The sequence below is a fragment of the Gekko japonicus genome, unplaced genomic scaffold (genome assembly GCF_001447785.1).
Source record: "Gekko japonicus isolate JY-2015 unplaced genomic scaffold, Gekko_japonicus_V1.1 scaffold1229, whole genome shotgun sequence".
Classification (NCBI taxonomy): Eukaryota; Metazoa; Chordata; class Lepidosauria; order Squamata; family Gekkonidae; genus Gekko; species Gekko japonicus.
In genome coordinates, this window is record NW_015160877.1 from 14,676 (window position 1) to 41,427 (window position 26,752).

At 47.2% G+C, this 26,752-nt stretch overlaps 1 protein-coding gene across 1 annotated transcript in view; it reads left to right on the forward strand.

Annotated features, from left to right (window-relative positions):
• Nucleotides 1-12,674: 12,674 nt before the first annotated feature.
• IQSEC3 (IQ motif and Sec7 domain 3) overlaps nt 12,675-26,752 on the forward strand; it is a 52,169-nt gene continuing 38,091 nt past the window's right edge. Inside the window, exon 1 of the mRNA XM_015422854.1 lies at nt 12,675-13,762. Within this exon, the coding sequence (XP_015278340.1) occupies nt 12,675-13,762 (1,088 nt within the window). The remainder of the gene's footprint in view (nt 13,763-26,752) is intronic.

Genomic DNA, 26,752 nt, shown 5'->3' on the forward strand with positions numbered 1-26,752 from the left:
TTATACTGCAGGACTGTACCACATAAGACTGTAGGTGGGAGGGGAGTAAGGGTTGGATCCTACCAGCCTTTCTACTTGACCTTGTCCAGTTCCCCTCCTCATAGCACCCCCCCTTCCACTTTGCTTTTGTTTACATGGGTCCCACAGTCCCCATCATAGTATTTTCAGAGGTCAAAAGGGGACCCTCCTTTCTCTTTCACTAGTAGAAAGATGGTGGCTTCCAAACCTAAATGTTTGAATGCTCTCTTTTAAAAAAATCCATACAGAGCCACCTTACCAGTGACATGGGCAATGTTCCCTCTAAGCTGAGTTAGTGTGAGCCGGCTCACACTAACTCAGCTTAGAGGGAACACTGGACATGGGTTCTAGTCTGATCTTCATGACTGGCTTGTTTTGAGTGTTTTATTTTTTCCATTCAGACTGCTGACTCCACATATGCTGATATCAATATTCAAAAACATGCCTTATGCCAAATCAGACCACTGATTCCTCTAGCTCAATATTGTCCACATGCAGGGATGGGAAAAGTACAAAAAAAAGCACAGAAGAGGGCAACCCAGATGATTAAGGGATTGGAGCACATTTCCTATGAGGAAAGGCGGAAAGCTCTGGGACTTTTCAGTGTAGAAAAGAAGTCGGCTAAGGGGGAACGTGGTAAAGATTTACAAAATTATGCCTAGAATGGAGGAAGTGCATAGAAATAACTTCTTCTCCTTATCCCATAATGGCAGTATTCAGGGGCACCCAATGAAGTTGATGGGGAATAGGTTTAGGACAGACAAAAGGAGGTCCTTCTTGAGTCAATGAATAATTATACTTCACTGCCCATGGAGGCAGTGATGGCCACCAGCATTGATTGCTTTAAAAGGTAGGTTAGACAGATTTATGGAGGAGAGGTCCATCGGTGGCCGCTAGCCACAGTGACTGAAGGGAGCCTCCATGTTCAGAGGCAGCAAACTTCTGAACACCAGTGCTGGGAGGCAGCAGCAGGGGAGGTCCTTGGCCTCAATGTCCTGTTTGTTGGGCTCTTGAGGGCAACTGGTTGGTCATGGTGTAAAACAGGATGCTGGGCTAGATGGCCATTGCTTTGATCCAGCAGGCCTCTTCTTATTTTCCTATTGATGAATAGTGGGCTTTCAGGCTCTTTGGCAGAGAATTGGGTTTCCCAAGATGGTCCTTTCTCTGGAAATGCTAAGGATTTAATGTACGGCCTTCTGCATGCAAAGCAAGTATTCTGGGGGTGAGTTTTCTGTCCTCTAGGCTTAGGGTTACCAGTCCTGGGTTGGAAAATGCCTGGAGACTTTGGGAGTGGATCCAGGAGAGGGCAGGGTTTGGCGATGGGAGGGGCTTCAGCATGTTACAATGCCCTACAGTTCACTCTTCAAAGCGGCAGTTTTCTCCAAGGGAGCCGATCTCTGTCAACTGGAGATCAGTTGTAAAAGCAGGAGATCTCCAGGCCCCACCTGGAGGCTGGCAAACCTATCTAGACTGGACTCATTCCATCCAGCGGGCCCAGCACAGAGTAAGTTGTCTGTGCCCTGCTGGCAAGCAACATTGACATGGATCTCTCTGCTCAAATGCTGCATGTCCTGATTGGAAAGGATATTGGAAATCTCTACGATGCAAGGAGGCCGCTCACCCTATCTTAACGGTGTCATATTGCCTGCCTCTTTGTGCGCTGCTGTGTATCGAAGACCAATTTTCCTTTTATTTCACGCTAGTAATTACATCTCACTGCTTCTAATACGAGAGATTGAACGATTGCTTTTTCACACTCCTAGGAAACTGCCTGTTCATTAGAAACCTCAGGTAATTACATAGTTGCTGGTTTCAGTTTGTATTGTGGACACAGGATCATTTTGGAAGTATGCTTTATCCTGCTTAGTAACAACTGGGCCATAAGTACAGTACTCTGAAGTCCTCTATAGAAATCCAGGAGGGTCGTTTCACGACGTCAGTTTTATTTTATATAACTGTCTGGGGTTTCAGGTAGATGCCTTTTGCATCACCTACTCCTTAATCCTTTTAACTGGAGATGTTGGGGATTGAATGTGGGACCTTCTGCACGCAAAGCAAATGCTCTACCATTGAACCACAGCCCCTCCCCTGTGACCACCTTCTGATGCGTTGGTCAACATGAGCTGCTCTTCAGTGGATTCTATAAAGGAGAACCAATCTTGCAAAGGTTTTAAAATATATTAGAAAACGGTGGTTCCATAAGGTATGATTCAACGCATTCTTCTCCCCCCCCCCTCCATGGGATAAGCCTCTGGACATGAGTTGTAGTAACCATGAAACTAGTCAAGGTGAAAAGATCATTTGTTAATCTCAGTATGTTAAAAAAAATGTCCATGTATCACTTCTGCCATGCTCTTACTCTGAATGAGTTGGTTTACAGAAATAAGAGTAGTATCCTCATTTAAATAGTGGGAATAGGAAGTGAAAGGCAGGTTCTAATTAGTAGGGCTGCCAAGTGGGGGTGGGTGGCGGGTAACCCCCCGCTTCGGAGGCCCGATTTCTGCCGCCGCGGAATCGGGCCCTGGGGGGAACTCCGCTCCCCGAAGCACAGCACCTCTGGTGACGCAACCACATCAATCACGTTGGGGGCGTGGCACCGATCGTCGGAGGGAAAACTCTATGGGCCACGCCCTCAACGTGATCGACGTCGTGCGTCACTTCTGGTGACGTGCTGGCAGCGCGCGCGCGCACATCGAAGAATGACTCCCGGAGCCCGGCAAGGCTCCCCTGCCGGTAAGACATTTTGACTTGGCAACCCTACTAATTAGGGATGCCGAAACACCTACTAGGACAGCTCATGTCCTGTTCACCAACAGGGAACATGGAGCTGATTTTTGATGATTGGTTTGCCTGTTTGTCAGCTGTTTGTGGCTGTTCAAAAAGTAGCTCCACTGTATTCTGTATAGTACAATGCCATTGCCTTGTTCTCACACAGCTTTACTGAGTTCTACTACCCGATCCCATCATTGCTGGATAACTGCTCTACTCAGCAGGCCATCATTTAAACAGACAATTAAGTTAGCCACAAATCAATCACAAATAAATGCTTTAAAAACAATAAAAATAAAATCTTACCCTTTGGTGTTTGTCTACGTAGTCCTTACTGATACTAATGGCTGCTAATCGGTGTGAATTGGCATCTTTGTGCATATGCAAAAAGCCTAGTACAAACCCATTAGGCTGGCACTTGTAATGGTTTGGCACCAACAAAACAGGCTGGGTGATGGGCGCACATCCCATCAACACCTTTGAACATGGCAAGTTCGACTGTTGAACATATTCATGGCAAAATTCATGGCATCCCTTGCCAGTTTGGTGTAGTGGTTAAGTGCGCGGCCTCTAATCTGGGAGAACCGGGTTTGATTCTCCACTCCTCCAATTGCACCTGCTGGATGACCTTGGGCAGGCCATTGTTCTGTCAGAGCTGTTCTTGAAAAAGAGCAGTTTGTGTCAGAGCTCTCTCAGCCCCACCTACCTCACAGGGTGTCTGTTGTGGGGAGGCGAAGGGAAAGGAGATTGTAAGCCGCTCTGACACTCCTTTGGGTAGTGAAGGGCGGGGTATAAATCCAATCTCCTCCTCCTCCTCCTCTTCTTCTTCTTCTTCCTAGGCAGATGTGGGAGAGAGATGGGCCATAATTATGTGTATAGACCCATAACCAAGTTAGGAAATCAACCAAATTCTGGAATGACCAAAACACATCCACTAAATCACTAAAACTCATTTATTACAATGGCTGAATAAGACATAAATGCCAGTTTGTTAGGCTGAGCCATGTGTGCCATAAAACGTAATGCCAGGTACTGGAGATATCAACTGTATAAAGGACAGCAGCTGGTAAGCTCTGAGTTGTTGTATCCTCACTGCTGGGAGGGGGGTGCAAAGGAAAACCCATATATGGGCAGACTGGAGAGCCAGCGGTGCAGCACTGGGCAGACGCTCCCACACTGCTTGTCTGCTGCAGGTGAGGTTGTTCCACCATGTTGAAGCCACAATTGGAGGGGCTCTGCCCACCCCCACCCCCCAGCAGTCTCCTGTTACCGCCCTAGCTCTGGTTGCTCACAGGCCGCATAAGAGCCCTGCATGCGGCCCCCGGGCCTTATGTTTGACACCCCTGCACTAAACATTCCAAAAGGAATTCAGGTGCACTGTCCTGTAGCCCTCAGCACATTGGCTCTGATTCAGCTCTAAGCATGAGAAACTAGTTTTTGCACTGAACTGTCCCTTGCTGGACTGGGCTGCCTGCTGCTATTTCTAGAATTGTTTAGACAAGAGGGGAGGAGCCATGGATCATTGGTAGAGCACCTACTTTGCATGCAGAACATTTGAGGCTCAATAAAGGATCTCTAGAAGGAGATTTTCTGAAAACTTCTCTCTCAGGCCCTGGAGAGTCACCAGACTAGACAATAGCAATGACAGACAGGCCAGTGGTCTGACTCCTCTCTTGGACCTGGCTTTATCAATGGCTAAACAGGTCAGTGTTGAAGAAGATTAGGCTTTTATACCCCATTTTTCTCATAATGACCACTCAGGGAAAATGTATACCGCAGGTTAGGAAAGGTACAAATAGGTATAAAAAAAGGCCTGCATGGTTAACAAAGTAATGGAAGCAGTAAAAAGTAAGAAGGATTCCTTTAGCAGTGGAAGGCTAGTCCGAGTGAAGTAAATAAAAGGAAGCACAGGCTGTGGCAAATAAAATGAAAATCAGTGATCAGACGGGCTAAAAGGGGCTATGAGGAACATATTGCAAAAAAACCCATAAAGACCAAGAATAAAAATTTCTTCAAAGACATTACTAGCAGAAAGCCATCCAGGGAGGCAGTGGGGCCCTTGGATGACCAAGGGGTAAAAGGATTACTAAAGGATGATAGGGAGATGGCAGAGAAGCTGAATGCATTTTTGCCTCTTCATAGTGGAAGATGGGAGGTGTTTGCCCACTCCAGAACTGCTGATTTCGGGAAGGGTGTTGAAGACCTGAGTCAAGATTGATGAGTCAGATTGAGGTGATGAGAGGGAAGGTCCTATGACTGATGGACAAATTAAAAACTGACAAATCACAAGGCCCGGATGGCATACATCCAAGAGTTCTGAAACAACTCAAATGTGAACTTTTGGATCTCCTGACAAAAATACGCAATCTATCATTAAAGTCTGCCTCCATTCCAGGGGACTGGAAGGTAGCTAATGTAACCCCCATCTTTAAAAAAGGTTCCAGATGAGATACAGGAAATTACAGGTCAGTCAGTCTAATGTCAATACTGGGTAATTTGTTGGAATCCATTATTAAAGATAGAATTAGTAGGCACATCAGTCAATCTAATGTAAATACTGGGTAATTTGTTGGAATCCATGATTAAAGATAGAATTAGTACGCACATTGATGAACAAATGAATCAGCATAGATTCCTTAAGGGAAGAACTTGTCTCGCTAACCTGTTAGAGTTCTTTGAGGGGGTGAACAAACATGTGGACAAGGGTGACCCAAGAGATGCTGTTTACCTGGATTTCCAGAAAGCTTTTGATAATGTTCTTCATCAAAGGCTCCTAAGTAAACTCAGTAGTCATGGGATAAGAGGACAAGTCCTCTTGTGGATTAAAAGCTGGTTAATTAACAGGAAACAGAGAATGAGTATAAATTGGAAGTTTTCATAGTGGAGGATGGTAAGCACTGGGGTACCACAGGTCTTGGTACTGGAGTCTGGTGCTTTTTAACTTGTTCATTAATTATTTGGAGTTGGTGAAATGAAGTGGCTAAGTTTATGGATGACACGAAGTTGTTCAGGGTGGTGAGACCAGGGAGGATTGTGAGGCACTCCAGAGGGATTTGTTGAGGCTCGGTGAGTGGGCACCAATGTGGGAAATAAGGTTCAATGTGGGCAAGTGCAAAGTAATGCACATTGGAGCCAAAAATATGAAGTATAAATACACGTTGATGGTGTCCAAACTGGTGGAGACTGATCAGGAGAGAGATCTTTAAGTTGTGGTAGATAACTCACTGAAAATGTCAACTCTGTGCAATGGCAATAAAAAAATTGCTATGCTGTGGATTATTAGGAAGGGAATTGAAAACAAACCAGCCAGTATCATAATGCCCCTGTATAAATCTATGGTGCGGTCTCATTTGGAATTCTGTTTACAGTTTTGGTCACCACACCTCAAAAAAGATACAGCATTGGAAAAAGTGCAGAAAAGAGCAACTAAAATGATTAAGGGGATGGAGCACGTTCCATATGAAGAACGGTTCAAGAGGTAAGGGCTCTTTAGCTTGGAGAAACAACAATTGAGGGTGACATGATAGAGGTTATGCATGGAATAGAGAAAGTAGAGAAAGTAGTTATTTTCTCCCTTTCTCACAGTACAAGAACTCATGAGCACTGAATGAAATGAATGAGCAGTAGGTTTAGAAGAGATAAAAGAAAGTACTTCTTCACCCAAAGAGTAATTAACATGTGGAATTCACTGTCACAGGAAGTGGTGACACCTACAAGCATAGACAGTTTCAAGAGAGGATTAGACAAGCACAAGAAAGGAGACCCACGATACTTGCGGGGGGGGGGAAGAACAGCTCCACGCAGAGCAGGAGGAGGAGGCAGCAGCAGCAGGTAAGCCCTCTTCCCCCCGTCCCTGGACACCGGCGGCGTGGCCTGAGTGGCTTCCAGCCACCGAGCCCCGCCAATCTCTCCCCCCCCGGCTCCTTCACCCTCCACCGGTCTCCTTCCCTCCCCCCCCCGCTCCGACCCCCCTCAGCTCCGGCGGCGTGGCCTGAGTGGCTTCCAGCCACTAGCCCCTGCTAATCTCCCCCCACCGATCTCCTTCCCTCCCCCTCTGGCAGCCGGTCTCCTCTTCCTCTCCCCCCGCCTCAGCTCCGGCGGCGAGGCCTGAGCGGCTTCCAGCCACCGGCCCACCGCAGAGTTCCCAGAGTGTTCCCTGCACATGCGCAGGAAATGCTCTTTTACTTTTGGGGGATTTAAATATCCTGCCTATATTTCCCCCCCCCCAACTTTTTAGATTGTTGTGCACATCTGAGGACTGCCCCAAGTATGCAGGAAAATCTCCCTGCCCCCAGGTGCCCCCGATATGTGGATTTAGATATCCGCACGCAGGGGGCGCCTTCGCTATTAGATATATAGATATGGAGCAGAGATCCATCAGTGGCTGTTAGCCACAAGGTATAGATGGAACACTATGGCCTGTTATGCACACACAGCTTAGGGCAGAGAATCTGACCAGTCGAGCCTTTAAGCTTGACTTTGGATTCTGTGCCTGCAGTACACACCATCCCCCCCCTCCAGTATATTTATTCTGTAGCCCAGGCACTGTGCAACCTTCTTGTGCCACCCAGTTGAAACTGGGCAGCAGGAGAAGGCAGGCCAGCCGGGCTCACTGTGCTTGCGGGGAACTAATGGCTCCCTGCAGGCACAGCTCCACGCTGCCTTCTCCCGTCATCTGGTTGAAACCAGGTGGTGGGAGAGGGCAGCCCAGCTGAGCTCGCTGTATGTGCAGGGAGCTGATGGCCTATGAGGGGCAGGGACAGGGCAGGGGGGGAATCTGAGGGAATCTGTATGTTTTTGACTTACCTTTGGCTTGGAAGTGAAGCAAGGGAAAAAACGGCACAAAATCACTCTCAGAAAATCCAGGAAAACAGTGAACAGAAAGCAAACTGGGCTCTGAGGGGAGGAAAAACAATGCAGAACAAAAAAGGAAACCTGACGGACATGCATGGTGAAAGTAAGGCAAAACACCAGTGCATAATGGGCCTATGTCTGGTTCTTGGTTCTTTGGGGGCAACAGTGGGAGGGCTCTGGAGTTCTGGTCCAGCTGGTGGACCTCCTGATGGCACCTGGTTTTTGGCCACTGTGTGACATAGAGTGTTGGACTGGATAGGCCACTGGCCTCATCCGACATGGCTTCTCGTATGTTCAGCCTGGATGTTAAGAAACACACTACCTACTATCAGTAGGAAGGCTCTAATGAATGGGGCTCCTATTTCAAAGGCAAATAATATTTTGTGATATTTGAGAGGTGTTAATAAAAAGTTACGTTCACAACTGTTTGGAGGATCCCTCCCCCATCGACAGGGTCTATGTAGATTCAGTACTTGTAAATGGGCCCCAAACTAAAAGGAGATGGCAGGCAAAATGCAGTTTTTTGCAGACTTTGGGTAAGAGGGGTGCTTGCTCTCTTCTGGTTCAAAGCCGTTAGGAGCCAGAAGGTGCTGAAGGCCACCGTGCCCAGCTGCATGCGCATGAGGAGAAGATGTCCGAGCAGCAAATAGTGTGCATGAAAAAGCCCTCCTGGTCTTGACCTGCTCACTTTTAGTCACTTCTTTGGCCTGACTGTAGCATGCCCACAGTCAGCTCTTCGTATGATGTGCATGCTGGCCCCGCAGCAGCCCTCAGCTCCACATCTGGCGTGCTCACAGTGCAAAGCTCTGTGGGCATGCTGGAGGTGGAGCTGAGATCTACCACAGGGCCAATGTGCAATAGGCGCTTGCCCTCAAGCTGCATCTGGAGCAGAGCCTGGAGGCAGGAGCAGCCCACCACACACACACGCGTCTTCCCCCTGCCTCCAGCAGGAGTCGCGCAGCCGCAGTGGCTGCCATGACTGGCGCCCAACAGCCTCCCTGGGACAATCCCCCACCGGTGAGTATAAACGACTTGGCAACCCAACCTCAAGCTGCAGCTGGAGCAGAGCCTGGAGGCAGGAGCAGCCCACCACACACACACACGTCTTCCCCCTGCCTCCAGCAGGAGTTGCGCAGCCGCAGTGGCTGCTGTGACTGGCGCCCAACAGCCTCTCTCCTTCCAGGAACGCCCCTTGGCACTCCACTGCTTGGACTTTTAAGTTCAGAAGAGAGACGACAAAGGGGGGACGTGATAGTGGTTTATAAAGTTATGCATGGGGTGGGGAGAGTTGACAAAGAGACATTTTTCTCCCTCTCCCCAAAGACTAGAACTCGAGGGCAACTGGTTAGCCACTGCGTGAGACAGGATGCTGGCCTAGGTGGGCCACTGGTCTGTTCCAGCACGGCTCTTCTTATGTTCTTACATTGGGAGGAACTCACCTGAAAGAGTGGTCGTTTGCTTAGCACTGTGAGGGAGGAGGAGGAGGAGTATACGTTTTCCCTCCTGCCCCATGCAAGTAGAAATGGCAGCGGGGGGGCTTTTTGCTTCTTTTCTCTGGCTCCATGTTCCCTAGGAAGGTGAAAATGGGGCAGGGAGGAAACTGGAATCTCTTTCTTCTGAGTCACAGTGCTCCCTTGACCAGCTGAGCCAATGAGTGCTGTTCAGGGTGAGTTCCCCCAATGCACGTCTTGACTATGTCTGGTTGAACACCCATGACCCAACATGTGTCCGGTGTATCACGTAGTTGAGCCCTTAGAACTGTTAAGGTTACCAACTCCTTCTTGGGAAAAACCTGGAGATTTGGGGGTAGAGGCTGAGGAGGGCGAGGTTTGGGACGAGAAAGAACCTCGATGGCGTATAATGCCATAGAGTCCACCCTACATTGCAGCCATTTTCTCTAGAGGAACTGATCTCTTTCATCTGGAGATCAGTTGCAACAGTGGGAGATCTCCAGTCTCACCTGGAAGTTGGCAAATGGCAACCCTAAGAATTGTCCCTACGGCAACAGTTAGGTAATGGCCTTTAATGTGATAGGCCTAGTCCTCTGGAATGACCTACCAGAGTGGTCATCTCCATTGGCTGCATTTAAGAAAACATGGAATACAGTCTTATTTCAAAGGGTGGAGAGTGAACGCTTTTGGGGGGCAGATTTGGATGTATATTTTCATGTGCTGTTTTTATTTTGTCAATGGACATGTGATGACTCACTATGAATTTAGGCAGACCATGAGAGGGAAGCCAGGAAGGGCTGAGCCAGTGCTTGGCTTTTGTGACCCTTTCTTACATGCCCGAGGTAATGCTGATCACTACTTCGGGGTCAGATTGGCCCAGGGATCCTAGAGTTTTATTTTGCCTTCCTCTGGGCATAGAGAAGGGGTCACTGGGGGAGTGGGAGGGGAGCCGTGAATTCCCTCATTGTCCAGTGGGTTGGACTAGATGACCCTGAGGATCCCTTCCAGCTCTATGTTTTTGTGTTTCGTGCCCTTGCAATTTGTGTAATTAGCTGCCTTGAGTCCAGGGTGAGAAGTCAGAATATAATATGTTACACAAACAAAATAATATGGCTGGTTGAGGTGGTACTCCCCTGGGAGGAAATCATCACCCCGTCGGCAGTGATGGATCAACCAGAACTGCATAGGTCTTGGCTGGAAGTGTTCAATGTCACACCGGGGGAGGGAAATCTCCCCTGTTTCTGATATGCTCTTCCTTCCCTTCCCCCCCTTTTTTATTCAGCACGTTCTGAGCTGTCCCTGGAGATGTGCACTGAAGATTTGTTTGCCACTTTTCATTATAAAATTTTATTTTATTTTTAGAAAAACCTTTCTCAGTGGTTAGATATACTCACGAAGGAGCTGAATAATCACTGGAAGGGGGGATGGCAGAGGAAGCCATCTGAAGCATTGCTTGGGGAAGTCTTAGGGTCGTGCTATAAGATGTCTTAAATGGTTATTGAGGGCCCACGCTCCTAGAGCGGCATGAACCATTCGATGTCCTCAGGATAACATGCTCATTAATGCAAGGCTGACCTCCGCTGCCTGGCCGCTCCTCCCTCACTTTTTCATTGTAATTTGACAAACACCAGCTTCCAAGGGAGCTTAAAATAACAAAGTCCTTTATCAAGCAAAAGAAGAAACCTGCCCCTCTCTCAGTGCATCAGCCGCAAATCTCTGCGGAGATCATTAGTGCTCATCCGCCCAGCTTTCTTCAGCACGATCATCCATCATCTGCATCAACAACACCACCACCACCACCGTCATCTGGTGATCATTCATTAGGGTCAGCGCTGGCATGATCTATGAAGAAGGCAGAAAGCACCCTCCTCTGGTCCATTTCCTAAGTTTTTACAAGCATGTAATAAGAAAGAGGAACTTTGGGCAAGGATTCTTCTAAGATACTGGACAGGATTTGGAGGCAGATGAACACATGAAGGCTTGTAACGAGTCAGACCATTGGTCTATTAAGGACAGTGTTGTCTATTCTGACTGCTGTCAGCTCTCCGGGGCCTCAGGTAGATATCTTTCACATCCTCTAATACCTGATCTTTTTAACTGGAGATGCTGGGGATAAAAGCTGGGACTTCTTGAGCCATGTTCTACGTCCAGCAGAAGCTGCCAATTCAAGAAGCCCAGTTTGGTCCCTGTTGTTGTTGATGATGATGATGAGTATTGCAGTGGTTTCCCGCTGTGTACATATCTTAAAGCATCCCAGCTGGGATTCTTTTATAATTTCACACCTCTTGGCATTGATCTCATGAGACTGTTGTCACTTATTCATATCAGCTTTTCAGATGGGGGTGGTGGTATAATAAGCCCCTCTCGTTATATTTTCCCTTCTCTAGTTGATTGCTTTTCTGTTGTTAATCAGTATGTGAAACATTATTTATATCTTATAAACAATGGTGTAAGGGACAACAGCGATTTGGGAGATATTGGTCAAATTTGGTAATACCTGAGAGGATCAATCTCTCTTTCGAAGACCATGATGAATCCAAATCAACCCTCAAAAATGGCAGTCTCATCCACTAATTGAAGGTGCTGTTATGTGGTTAACTTGGGCTGAATTCAACAGAATGAGGTTGCATCCACACACCAACAATTCTCCATATTGCATTCGTTGCCTCTGAGAATGCCCAAGCATATGGAACAGCAATGGAACATACACACAATTTGATGAGAAATCTGTTTCCACCCTGCTTCAGCTTTCTTGCAACTTTTTCCTATTCCTTTGCAATGAATTTGGGGAAAAATTGCCTGCACATTTACCCTTTTATCTCTACAATGAAAAGAGCTGGAGACTTACTTAAAAAAAGAAAGCTGGGAATTTAGAGGAACTAATAGAGCATGGCAATAGATCATTATAACATTACTTTGCTATAATGCAATAGCCTTTTTGTTAAGTCCTCAAAAAGCTCGCTAGTGGTGCAGTGGTAAAAATGGTGGCCACAGGGGGTGGGGGTGGGCTGACAGAGCGAAAATGGCACTGATGTGGGGAGGACCTTTAAAAATATGTACCTTCTCAAAAAGATTGTAGCAAAGCAGGTCTGAGAAATATATTTGGAAGCAAGGGAAGACCTTGCTTTAGTTGGCATCGTGCTGGTAGGGGCTGAACTTTGAATATTTAATACTTTTAGTTTAACATTTCTAATGTATTTAAAATTATACTGTGCAACCCCCCCCTGCATAGTTGCTAGGTTGGGTTTAAAATATATTTAATAATTATGATGGAATAGCTTACAAGGACTAAAATAGCGGGAACTACAGAGTACATAAAGTCCCAGAACAATCTGAGACTCATATAGTCGTATCCTGGTTAGAAAGTAAGGCACTGTGGTGAAGAGAGGTTGGATTTTCTTTTATTACTGAATTTGTGCGCAGAGCATAGTTTTCAAAATACCGCAGTGCAGGGGGAAAAAAAAGAATGCGGTATTGAGTCCCTGAGAGTATCATTAGGAAGTAATCTGTTTGTAAATTGAGGTCATGAAAACTCTTCAGAAATCAATTTAAAAAATCTTGTTTTTTGTGTTCCAGGTCGAAATGCTAGAGCACAAATATGGAGGCCACCTGGTCTCTCGGAGGGCAGCCTGCACCATCCAGACGGCCTTCCGCCAGTACCAGCTCAGCAAAAACTTTGAGAAGATACGGAACTCGCTCCTGGAAAGCCGCATGCCTCGGCGAATTTCACTGAGGAAAGTCCGAGTCCAGAACTCTGAAAGTTTTTCTGCTGAGAAAGCCCTGGTCGAAGGATACAACTTTGTTGGCATCCCTTTGGTGAGATCCCCATCTTTGCCTGCCACAATCAGTGGGGCACTGACTGAACTGGAGGACTCTTTCACTGAGCAAGTCCAGTCTTTGGCCAAATCTATCGACGATGCCCTCAGCACATGGAGCCTGAAGACGATGTGTTCCCTTCAAGATGGCAGCTCCTACCAGATAAGAGAAACGTTTAGTACTAGCGCAGTGCAGCCAAACCAAGACTTGGAAGCTGAACTGAAGGAACAACAGAAGGAGGAAGGGTTGCTGCCAGATACACTGCCCAAGAGCAGCAGCACCCTTATGATGGCCTTCCGTGATGTCACTGTCCAGATCGATAACAAGAACATCTCCGTCTCCTCATCTACCTCGGTGTCTATGGCAAATTGCCTCACTAACAACACCCAGGCTGGGATTTCTCAATCTGCCAAAATCGAAGAAATCCCAGAGGAAGGAGGGACGAAGGGCAAAGAGCCTCCAGCTGCCCCAGAAAGGCAGCCTGAATCTGCAGTCCTCCAGAACAGTCATACCGTAGCTGAGGTGAATGTCAACACCAACGGCTTGGGGGGAGGGGAGACGGAGACGGAGCAAATGATGATGCAGAAGCTCCCGTTTGACTCGAGCAACGAGACAGGGCAGAGCAAGGGCTCGGAGGCCGAGAACGTAGACAATTCAGAGCAGCTCAGCAGTAGCAGCACCTCCACCTCAGCCAAGTCTGCCTCTGAGTTGTCCTCAAAGGAAGCCCTGCAGGCCATGATCCTCAGCCTTCCACGGTACCACTGTGAGAACCCAGCCAGCTGCAAATCTCCTACTCTTTCCACAGATACCATGAGGAAACGGCTGTACCGGATTGGGTTAAACCTCTTCAACATGTAAGTGGCTGCTACTACTAATTTTAATCCCTCTTGGCTTTCCCTCAGTTCGTGACAACAACAGGGTACTAGAAATAATTATGTTAGGCTCATTCCATTGACATTACTTTCATATTTGGGGGCTCAGTCAACTGTGGGGACCCCAAGTATCTATTACAGGGGTCCCTAATGTGGGTCCCCAAGCCTTCCCATTGACAATTGGAAATTTGATTGGTTGTGCCGATTATTTAAAAGTGTTGCCTTGACAGCAGCTGTCACCACAGCACAAGGATTTGCACTGTGTTACTGACATTAAGCTGTGGGAAATATTTTATTTATTTTTATTTGTTTATTAAATTTGTGAATCGCCTGGTCCCCGCATTCACAGGGCACTAAGCAGTGTACAACAGTAAATAAAATACAATATAAAACATTCAGTACTGTCATGAAAACAATCCCCCAGATGGCATCCATGAATTGAATTTTAAGCCAGTTCCGGACTGTGTTGCCACCTCACATGCAGGACTGGTAGGAGGCTGAAGGGAAAAGATGGAATAAAGGATGGGGTGCCAGCCATGATAGATGTGGCTGGCTCTGCCTCCTGTGGGAGCCATTTTGTGACAGCTAATTTTGTGGTGTTGCCCACCATGCCACGTCAGAATTTCAGTTGTGCCCATAGTCTCAAAAAGGTTGGGGATCCCTGCTCTGTTTTGATCTGGCTACCATATTGACAGTCCAGTACAGACATGGGAGAGGAGAAAAACGAATCCGTGTCAATATGATTTGCACCCAGAGCATTGAATGCATTTCTCTGGTAGTCATCCAAGCAGGCTGTGTGAGAAGAAGGAATAGATATATCCCAATTACCGTCCGTGGGCTCTTAAAACAAAAGGAGGCTTTTGAAAAAGAAAAATTGCCTCCATTTTCATGCAGGCTGTACAAAGATTTGCTACTTTGGATCTGTTATGATCTGGCTACCATATTGACAGTCCACTACAGACATGGGAGGGGAGAAAAACGAATCCTTGTCAATATGATTAGCACCCAGAGCATTGAAGACGTTTCTCTGGTAGTCATCCAAGCAGGTTGTGTGAGAAGAAGGAATAGATATATCCCAATTACCGTCCGTGGGCTCTTAAAACAAAAGGAGGCTTTTGAAAAAGAAAAATTGTCTCTATTTTCATGCAGGCTGTACAAAGATTTGCTACTTTGGCCTGAACTTCATGGCTGCTGTGTTTCTTTTTGTGGTCTTGGTAGAATTTTGCACCTGACAGAGACAATTTAGTCAGTGTCTTCAACTCAGGCCAAGGTTCTGTGAAAAATAGCTGTAGGTGTAAGAAAGTGCAGGCACAGCTGCCTGGAAACGGGAGTCAGCAGAGGTAAAATCATTCCATTTCGGATGTGTTGAAAAGGAGCTTTGGATCTGTCTGTTGGCTCTTGGTGCGACTGTCTCAACCTCAATAAACCCTCGGGGAATGTTGCAGTTTGCCCTCGCGCAGCTTCATCATGCGTTTCTTTTCAATGGATTGTTGTTTCTTTCATTCGATGGCAGCAACAGATGGCTCTGGGACTGCTCTTTTGATGTACTCAAAGAAGGTAGAAATTGTGATGCATTTATGAGGCTTGTTTTATTTCCTTCCAGTGCCATCCTTTTTAACCCTCATAGCAACCCCGTGAGGTAGGCTATGCAGAGAGGGGTCTGGCCCTGGGTCACCTGGTAAGCTTTATGATTAAGCTGGGATTTTGATCTGGATCTCCTTGGTAAAAAAAATGAAATTATCTTGTGGCATTGTGTGCTCCGCTCCTGTGCGCTCCTGCAGGAAATGACCCCTGCTCATAGCAACCCCGTGAGTTAGGCTATGCAGAGAGGGGTCTGGCCCAGGGTCACCTGGTAAGCCTTATGATTAAGCTGGGATTTTGATCTGGATCTCCTTGGTAAAAAATGAAATTATCTTGTGGCATTGTGTGCGGAATAGCCAGGAGATCCCTGAGGGGATTGTTTGGCTGCTGAAGCTGTAGCTGTTTTTTTGGCACCACTCAAGTGGCCAGCTATGCTTACTTTTAGGCTGAGAGTGCTGTCACCCGCCTAAGGTAACCCAGCTAGTTTCAAGTGGGGAAGTGGGGAAGTGAACCCGGTTTTTCAGAGTAGAGTCTGCCGCTCTTAACCACTGAACCAAACTGGATCTCTTTGGTCCAGAACAGGAGGTCTATTGACTGCACTTTGCTGGTTCTGATGTATTCTACCAAGGTAGGGTTGCGGTGGCTCAAGTGGTTAAGACGCTGAACTGCAGGCTGTGGAAGGTCGGTAGTTCAGCAGTTCGAGACCCGGGTGCCGCATGACGGAGTGAGCTCCCGTCTCTAGTTCCAGCTCCTAGCAGTTCGAAAGCAAGACATTGCAAGTAGATAAATAGGTACCACTTCGGTGGGAAGGTAACAGCGTTCCGTGCGCCTTGGTGTTTAGTCATGCCGGCCACATGACCACGGAAACGTCTTCGGACAGTGCTGGCTCTCCGGCTTGGAAACGGAGATGAGCACCGCAACCCTAGAGTCGGACTCGACTGGCTTTCGAGCAAGGGAACCTTTACCTTTACCTTTAGGGTTGCCGGACCCCCAGTCTGGGTGGGGGTTTCCTCAATTTTCGGGGCTTAGATCCGCTGCCAACCAGCCAGCCAGCGGGGGAAGCATCACTCTGAAACAGGGATGTCACTGGGCAATGTCCTCGACACGATGATGTCACCCGGAAGTGACATCATTGCATCATCACTGTCAGGGGTGATGCTCTAGTTTTCGGGCAAACTCTGTGGTTTTGAAGCTAAAAAACCGATAAGAGTTTTGCCCAAAAACTAGAGCGTCACCCCCAATGTTGGCAATGTGATGATGCCACTTCTGGGTGATGTCATCATGCCGTGCACGCAAAGTGCTCACAGCAGAAAATCGCAGGCCAGTCCCAGGAGCCCCCCACTGGATCACAGGTAGGACCTGGCGGGCAGCCCTACACCAGGGTTAGGATGGCTTTGTATGAATTGCGTTGTGGCCACACGAGGGCTGCCTTAGAGTGCTTTCACACAGGCTGAATAATGCACTTTCGATCCGCTTTCAGTGCACTTTAGTGATCATCTGCTAATGGAATCTGCCATTTCACACAGTGAAGTCCCGTTGCAAAGTGCAATAGAAGTGGACTCAAAGTCCATTATTCCGTATGTGAAAGCACACTAGTGTTGTCTGGGTGCTGTCTAGAAGCCCTTGCCATATGGAGAAAGCTGCCTTCCTGGAGAAGCCATGGCATCCATTACATGGGTCAGGGTAACCACTTGTTCATGATAACAGTGAACCACCACCATCACCAGAAGTAGCAGGCAGACACGTGTGGGGCACCAGCATGCACAGAATTCTGCAAAAACATTGAGTTTTTTACACTGCCCAGCAAAAGCCCAGTCCCCGCTGAGTATTTTTGCTCAGAATGTCCTAATAAAAGATACAACCTTCTTGGCATCTCCTTTGCCAGTCCTTGCCAGCTTATCAATGTATTTATTGGCTACAAGTTTTATCACTTGCTTTGAGAAACTGGGGGGGGGATAGATGTCTCCTCCTCTCTTCCTTGTAACAGTGCTGTGAACTGGGGTGTGATTAACTGATACATGAAATGTGAATTGGGATGGGGGAAACCCCAACCCACGGAAACCTGTAGTGGGACCCCCTGCATGGCCATTTTTTACTCTCGCAAAAGTGTGCGGGGTAGAAGGGGAGGAATGCTGAAAGTCCTTACTGCCATCCTTGCTGACCTCAAGAACCAATTTGCCCCTTCCCCATTTTGGGGGGTATTTTTCTGTATTTCTCATATGTGCATGTATGTGTGCGTGCGTGTGAGTGTGTGTGCCCCTGGAAGTCATGGCGACCTCTGGTGACTGACCCATACCGGGGGCCTGGAGAATATTCTTCTTCTTTTTTAAGCCCCCGGAGGGGATTTTTTTTTTAAAAAAAATACTACATAAACGACCAAGAAAAAATAGAGATGGGGGGACTACACTTAGGGAGAAAGAAAAGATAACCCACACTAAGCTAAAATGGGGCCTGGAAGATATTCAAAGAGGTGGCTGAGTAAAGCCTGCCCCTGCCTCCTGACTGCTGGTATTCCAAGGAGGTCTCCCATCCAAGTACTTGCCAGAGTCGACCCTGCTTAGCTTCCGAGGTCTGACGAGACGGGGCTTGCCTGGGTTGTCCAGGTCAGGGTGCCCCCTCCCCATTTTAGGTCACCCAACTAACCTTTCACGTATTGGTGGGGTTGCAAACTCCAGGCTGGGAAATTCTGGAGATCTGGAGGATGGAGCCTGAGGAGGGGTTTGGGGGAGGGGGAGGACCTCAGCAGGCCAGAAGGCCATCGAGGCCATTCTTCCAAAGCAATCATTTTCTCCAGGGGAACTGATCTCTGTTGTCTGGAGTTCAGCTGGAATTCTGGGAGATCTCCAGGTCATGAAGGGAGGTTGGCAACCGTACGTATCAGTTAAACAGACCCCTGGGCTAGGCTGTCCTTCCACCACACACCAGCTAATCTCTTCAGGCTGCTTTCTGCAGGTGGGTCTCCCTCTGAGGAGTGTCTGTCCGGCAAGAGTTAGGGCACAGGCTTTTTTCTGTGGCATCCTTCGGAATGGCCTACCAGAGTGACTATGGGGGCCCCCATCACTCTCTGTAAAGCCATATTACGATGGTTAGGGCTTCGTTAGAGAGTAACCCATTTCGCAGATTTGACAATGTTTTTCAGCAGTGCATTCTCACCCACCATACCACAGTATTTGTGGTTTTAAATTTTTTTTTTTGCTGCCACATGAGGTGGTTATGCTTCCTCCAGCTTTCTGGGTTTTCCCTGGCTCGGCTGTAGACCCGCAGCTTCCCACTGATGCTTTTTTGGAACCCGCTTTCAGTACAATCTTCCAGGATCTCCCCACAGTAGATTTCCCCAAACCTGCCTTGGTGTATCCTTTCCTGAAAGATCATACTGGTCCTTTCCGCATTTGCCAGCCACTCTGGATTTTCTCAGTGTTTGAGTTGAGGCGATTTAAGCCCATAGCTCAAAACAGCATCCAAAAAACCCGGGGCAACAGCGGGCTGAAACTGGGCTGACCACTGAAGGGAGGTAATGCAGAATGGGGAAAAACCCCGGAATAAAAAGAAGGTTGAACTTGATTTTTAGGGCAGAATGGGGGGGGGGGGCTGGATTAAAAAGACGGTTGAATTTCGATTTCAGTGTAGAATTGCTTGGAGGACACTGCAGAGAATGCGGATTAAAAGGACAGTGCAGAAAGGGTCTGGAGCAAGTGTGGACGGGAAATTGCAGATTTCCTCACCTTCCAGCTCACATCGGATGCCATATCCAGGACCGTTTTTCTTCCCTTTCATCATTCCCCTCCACTTCTGGTGGGCTTTTTGCCATTAAAAGCATCAGTAGTAGGTATATCACTATAACAGTTTAAATAAAAACAAAACAAAAACCAGCAGGAAGCACACTGCTGGTGCTAGGGGAGATGGCAGGCAGGAGGGGAAAGCACAGAAAAAAATACCTGTGCGGAAGCTCCATTGCATTTTAACGTGTTTGCATTATAATAGCTGTGAGAGGGAAATGAGGAATCAACTAGGGTTGCCAAATATTTACTTACCGGTGGGGGAGCGTTCGCTCGGTCCGGGAGCCGGCTGTGGATGCGCGCACACACCGCCAGAACATCACCGGAAGTGACGCAGGACGTAGGGCACGTTGGGGGCATGGCCCAGATTGTCGGGCCAACGTGCTGTGTGTCCTGCGTCACCTCTGGTGACACAGCTTCGGGGGGCAGAGTTCCCCCCGGGGCCCGATTCCACCACGGCGGAAATTGGGCCTCCAAAGCAGGGGGAAATCCGCCCCCCGGGGGGATTTGGCAGCCCTAGAATCAACCTATGTCTCTAAAGCCTGGAGTTTGAGAGAGGAGGGACACCTGCCCAGGTAGACCAATGGAAGGAGTCTTTTCTGTGCCTCATGTTCCTACCTGACAGTTTGGTGTAGTGGTTAAGTGTGCGGACTCTAATCTGGGAGAACTGGGTTTGATTCCCCACTCCTCCACTTACACCTGGCTGGATGACCTTGGGCAGGCCATAGTTCTCATAAGAGCTGTTCTTGAAAAAGAGCAGTTTCTGTCAGAGCTCTCTCAGCCCCACCTACCTCACAGGGTGTCTATTGTGGGGAGGGGAATAAATCCAATCTCTTTTTCTCTTCTTCTTCTACCAAGGAAGTTGTTGAAGTTCTGACAATTCTCACAGACATGCTGGCAAAAGACGCAGCTGCATTCACACATCACAATTGTGTGTGTTAAGTGACATCAAGTTGCTTTTGACTGATGGCGACTTTGTGAATTAAGGTCCTCCAAAATGTCCTCTCATTAACAGCCTTGCTCAGGTCTTGCAAAATGAGGGCCCTCGTGGCTCCCTTGGTTGAGTCAATCCACCTCCTGTCGGGTCTTCCTCTTTTCCTGCTGCCTTCAAATTTCCTTGCACTCCTAATGTCACAATCACTCCCCCGGTTTGTTTGAGACCAGAATGAGCCAGGCATCACTCTTCCTCGACTACAAACCTGGATTCTTTATCAAGGAATGGAGGGAAAGGCGGGTTTGCCAAGTAAGAGTATTTAGCATTGCAAGACTGCAAGACTGAGCCCTGCATTGCAAGATTTTTCCTCTGTGATTATCCTCTGCTTGTCTTACAGGAGTAATCAATGAAATGACACGTGCTCTGGTTATAGTATTATGATTTTGAATTTAATTAGACACATAATGAAAGGTATGCTAGAGACAAGTGTAACCTATGAAAATGTGTGCATGGGAAAGTTTCCTAAAAACTCTTGGGCATTATCAGAGGACTGCAAAAGTAGTTGCTAGGTGATCAGCAGTAATCTGAAATGTCTTTCTGGTAACATTTTTATTATTATTATTATTATTACAATAAAAAATCAGTCCATGAACAGATGTGTTTCATACAATTCTGCCCTTCTGCCAATGGCGACTGACTTCACAATGTGTGCTGTCATAAGTGAGAATCTCCTCCTCCTATGCAACACACTTACACACCGCAGATAATTCTGATCTGAGCTCTCTTTCTCTCTCCTTTCTGGGTAGGAAAGAGAGACCCTGTCCTCCTTCCAAGTTCTCCGGCATGCACAATCCACAGAACTTGGGCAATATCCCAAAGCAGTAGGAGACATATTTGTTTCTTCCCACTGTCTCAACCAGTGCTCCCGGTAAGCTGTGGAGTTTTATGAGCAAAAATTCTACTTTGTGAGCTACTGGCATTAAAGTTGTGAGTGAGCGATTTGGCTGCTGCATAAATTAGTTTGCTCTGGAGACATCCTTCCTGGGCTCAGACAAAAATGTGTGAGCCAGAGGCTAAAAAAACTACGAACTAGCTCACACTAACTCATCTTAGAGGGAACACTGGACCCTCAACCCAGCATGATAGGAGAGTGACCCCTCGGATTCAGGGACAGAAGGGATTGGTGACAATGGCAAATAAAAATATGACCTCAGCATACTACTGATCGGCACTTCTGAGTCCCATTCATTAGCTGGGAGAGAGAGAGAGAGAGGAACGCATACTGAACAGTTCAATCCTAAACAAAGTTGCTACTCTTTTAAGATAGATCCAGGTGGGTAGCTGTGTTGGTCTGAAGCAGTAGAACAAAGTCTGAGTCCAGTGGCACCTTTAAGACCAACAAAGTTTTATTCTGGGTGTGAGCTTTGGTGTGCAGATACTTTGTCAGATAGAGTGAAAAAGCCTGAATCTGAAGAAGTGTGCTTGCACACGAAAGCTCATACCTTGAATAAAACTTTGTTGGTCTTAAAGGTGCCACTGGACTCAGACTGTGTTCTGCCACTCTTTTAAGTCCATGGAAGTCAGTCTCTTTAGGACTGCACTGTAACTGTCCCACTGAATCATAGTTTACTTAACTTTGCTGGGTCATGCCCACTGTAACAAACGTTTGCATGTGGCATGTTGCTAATAAGGGAGTGATCATTATGATCCCTAGCTTTGATTTCAAGTCCCAAAAAAACCTTGCCCTGCCAACCGCACACGTATGCCTGCCTTCATAGTCTGTGCATAGCTAGAATTATGGTGGCAGTCAATTTTGGAAAAACATAATGCTGGTTGTGCCCTCCAGAATTCTTTGCACTTTATCTAGGTTGATTTTCTGCCCAATTTCTTGGATGCACCTAAAATAGCTCTTTAGTCTTCAGCCCAGGATTTTAAGTTATGGAAGCAAATTGCAGGGATATTGCTTTGAAATTAAATATCATCATCTGAGGAGTAGCTGTGAGGTGCTCCTGTTTATTGAGACTGAACGTAAAGGAAACACTTTGCCTTGTGGTTCGCTTGGGTTTTCAAAATGGACATCCTGGTGATAAAAGTTCATTCCCCCTGTGGCTTGGTTTACTATGAAGACTGTTAGAGGACTAACAAGCTACTTGTACACGAGCTGATGGCATTTCGAACAGGAACAGGAACAAATATAATTGCCTTAGGGATGCCTAGAGTCCTCACTAGAGCACAGGTGAAATAATGCAAAGCAAATTTACTGGTTCTTTGTCAAGTAAACCACTGGTGAAATTTTGATGGGAAACGTGTTCAAGACGTCCAGCAAAATTTCTCAGAAGAATACACACAGCCATTCCTATTTTCTCAGAGAAACGACAGGTTATGGGAGGTGAAATAAACATAAGCCAATCCCCTCCATTTCCATTCCTTAACTGTACTGGAAATTCTCTAAAAGCATTCCGCTTGTCAATTTTGAGTTATATGGGAGAATTTTGAAAATTAATTCTGGAACTGCAGATTTTCACCAGTTACTACTGTTCATTTCATCCATTTGTGTCATCTGTGTCTTGTATTACTGATGAGAGTACAAACAGCAAATACCGTGATCAATCGATAATATTATATAAATCTATAATAAGCTCATTACCCGTACAAAACATCAAGTGTGAAAAACCAATAACATATAATTATAATAATAACCCTATAAATACCAAATCTGGAATAAACAAAGTTCATATAAGTCCATTCCAACAATTAGTGATGGGAAGTCCTCTCAAGGAATATAACAAGTTAGCAAAGTATAAGAATTTTTGCAAGTCAGATTCTTCTGAAGCGCAGAGATTCAATCCTGTCGGGCTTCCCTCTGTTGAAGCTATTGCTGAATAAGGATCCAAGAGCCCAACAAAGAATTGATATATGTCGTTTCAAAGACTCTCTGTTTTAAGACCTGACGATTCTTAACAATGATCTAACGGAGGCAGTTCCACTGTATCAAAAGGTGCGTCACAAGAGCTTCTACTTCAGACACCACTCAACATAGAGTCTTTCTCGAAAATGGAATCTCAACTCTTTTTTGCAGTGTTTTGTCAATGCACACGTGTCAATGCGTATGTACACCTCGGTAATTGTATATATGATTACACCCAGATTCTTTTCATGCAGTACTTTACTAAAAATGCAGATGCATTCCTGCACATTGATAAACTACCACGCCAAAAGCATCATGATGCAGCTGTACATACAATCTTACCAAGGTTGCTTTTTGTGGAATTGATGGATGCAGAAAAGTACACTTGTACATCAGTGAAACACCACCTGGAAAGACTCTTGGTTCAATGATCGCATCAAGACTGGATCTGTTTGCAGGCTCCTATGGGTCAGATGCAGACTAGTAGTGTAGAAGATGCACACAAAATGGGAGGAACTGTGAAAATTCCACTTCAGGAACAAGACAAGTGTGGGTGAAGGGGGATTTCAATTTCCAGGGGGGAAACGGGGAAGTGTCCTTAATGTGAAAGTGGGATAGAAAATGCTTTTGTCCGACAACATGAGACATACTTTTCCTAAGAATGGCTGATTCTGCATTGGCTTTTCCCTCTGTTGTTTTACAAAACCCGCATTGGAACAGAAATTCCCTTCTACACTGCAGGCTGCTTTCACTTTCTTTGATCATCGGGTTTTTATGGTACCTTCTGCATAGATTTATGGCCGTTCAGGGGTGACTTTGCAGTCAGTACGGCATTGCTCCGAGGTGTCTGAATGTGGTTTTGAGCTGCACTTTTTCCTCCCAGTTGAGAAAATGTGGAGTGAATGCTGGATGCAAAATCACCCACAGTCTGGCCTTGTAAACTCCCTAGATGGGAAACTGCCTGGGAACCATCAGCAAGCCTGTGGCCAAGAGCTCGTGGCATACACTCCTATGCCTTGTCCTGTGACCCCGAAAAGGAAACATGGCTTAGCCACATCCAGCAGTATCCACAGCTGCTACCAGCCACAGTTGCCAAGGACTCAAAAGCTGAGCCACAGAGCAGGAACTGCTGGAGGCAGGGGAGCCGGTGGGCAATCTCAGGCAGTGGTGCCACTGCCTGGGAAGGCAGAAGGACAAAAGAGGAGAGAGCTGGAAAGGTGAGCACTGTGTAGGTTAATCTACTCCAGGTGAGTGGGACGCCCTGGAAAAGCAGGTAGATGCTGCTGTTCCCTCCTGGGAAGGAATGAGTAGGGAGGGAGGAATGTCCTAGGCACTGCTGCAAAGTCTGAGTAGGAATCTGGAGAAGCAGCCAGTAATTAATTAATTATTGTATGGCATTGTGTGTAGAATAGTCAGGAGATCCTAAGATTGCCTGGCAGCCCGAAGTTCTAGCTCTTTGATGTTATACACCACTAGGTGGCGAGCTAGACTTGTTTTTAAGGCAAAGGACATTTCAGAGGTGATTTGCCATTGCCTGCCTCTGCATCACGGCCCTGGTATTCCTCAGAGGTTGCCCTTCCAAATACTAACCAAGGTCAACCCTGCTTAGCTTCTGAGATCTGATGGGATTGGGCTACCCTGGGCTATCCAGGTCAGGGCAGCAGGCAGTAGGGGACCACTCAGGCTGGCATGAGATCCAATCTGACGTTAGTATTATTCTTGCTGGTCATTAATGGAGCCTAAGTGGCAGCCCCAGATTGCCAATCTGCTATGAGCTCAGAGGAGGAAGAGGCTGTTCTGGAAGAAGAAGAGCAGGTTTTTATACCCCGCTTTTCTCTACCCTAAGTAGTCTCAAAGCAGAGCTTACGATCTCCTTCCCTTCCTCTCCCCACAAGAGGCACCTTGTGAGTTGGATGAGACTGAGGTTGAGTTCAGACGGGCAGTTTGAAGCGGGAGGGAGTCGTGACAAAAAAGTTCACACTGCAGTGACTGATGTGGGAGCATACTGGGGAGGAGGCTCAAGGGAGCATTCACACTGTTGGCCCAGAGGCAGGGCTGTAAGGCGCGGCTTTTTTTTGTAATCTGGAGATATGCGCTTATGCGCATGAGCGCATAAGAAAAATGCAGCTTTTGGCATTCACACTTTGTTGGTGTGGGATAATCGCGCTTTCCAGAGTTTGCTCCCACTTTCACCAGATATCTTTTAAACTCGGGAGCGAAGCGTTACAAGACGGGTTGAGTACGGGTGGGGAACGCCGGACAGATGTGCCTGTGTGAACTGCCCCTTTAATCTGGTTGTGAAACGTTCCTCACACGTGCCTATATCGGGGCAAACTGCCTGTCGGAACTCAGCCTGAGAGAGTCCTGAGAGAACTGTGACTGACCCAAGGTCCCTACCCAGCAGGCTTCATGTGGAGGAGTGGGGAATCAAACTTGGTTCTCCAGATTAGAGTCCGCCACACTACACTGAGTGAAGGGCGGGTGTAATATACTGGGTTCAGATGCGCTGAATAGTGAAATCAGCTCATAGTTTATTTTGCACTCAAGACTGAAGACAAACTAGCAGGGCCGGTGTCCTGCTTAAATCCCCAAAACACCCCCCCACACACACACATCCCGTGATAGGCTATTATAGTGTACCAACACCCATAGGTCGAGTCCAGGGCTGACCGATTGGTCTGTTTCAGGATCCTAGCCAGCTATTGTTCTAGTTAGCGAAGCTTGGCTATTTTGCATGACTGCCTGCGAACCCGACCACGTGCGCGGCCCGCGGTTAATACACAACAGCGGGGTATAAATCCAGTCTCTTCTCTTATCTTTCTTCTTAACCACTACACCGTGCCATTGTTAACCACTGCACTACACTACACTGCTGTAATGAATATATAGATTCTCTTACTAATATAGAAATCGTCATTCACCTACTGCCTACTACTGATCCTGAGAATGAAGAAATGATGGCAGTTAGTGTTGTGGTTAGAGTGTCAGGCCAAGCTCCAGAAGATTTCAGGTTCAGATCCTCTCTCTGCCATGAAAGCCTGGCCCAGTCACATCCTCTGAGCCTACTGTGGTGGGGATAAAATGGGGAAGGGGAGAATGTTGTCTCCCCACTGGGGGGGGGAAGTGGGGTATAAATGGAGTCAATAAATAAAGCAGGCTCTCCTCTTTCAAGCTGAATGATAAAAGGTAAAGGTAAAGGTTCCCTTGCTCGAAAGCCAGTCGAGTCCGACTCTAGGGTTGCGGTGCTCATCTCCGTTTCAAAGCCGAAGAGCCAGCGCTGTCCGAAGTCGTTTCTGTGGTCATGTGGCCGGCATGACTAAACACCGAGGCACACGGAACGCTGTTACCTTCCCACTGAAGTGGTCCCTATTTATCTACTTGCAATTTCTTGCTTTCGAAGTGCTAGGTTGGCAGGAGCTGGAACTAGAGACGGGACCTCACTCCGTCATGTGGCAACTCGGGTCTCGAACTGCTGAACTACTGACCTTCCACAGCCTGCAGTTCAGCGTCTTAACCACTTGAGCCACTACAGCTCCGAATGATAAAAAGGGTACCTTAATTTGCAGAATATGGCCACCCTACTGAGCACTGCGTACCCCTGACTTGACCTTAAGTCCTTCCATAAACAAGGAAATCCTTGCTTCTGATAAGCATTTCCAGCATATTCCACCTGGCCTCCTCCCCCCACCACACACCTCATTTTGAGTCACGATCACAGCTTGTTTCTTCTCCCCCCTCCAGCTCCCCCCCCCGTGGAATTAATTACCTCTTGT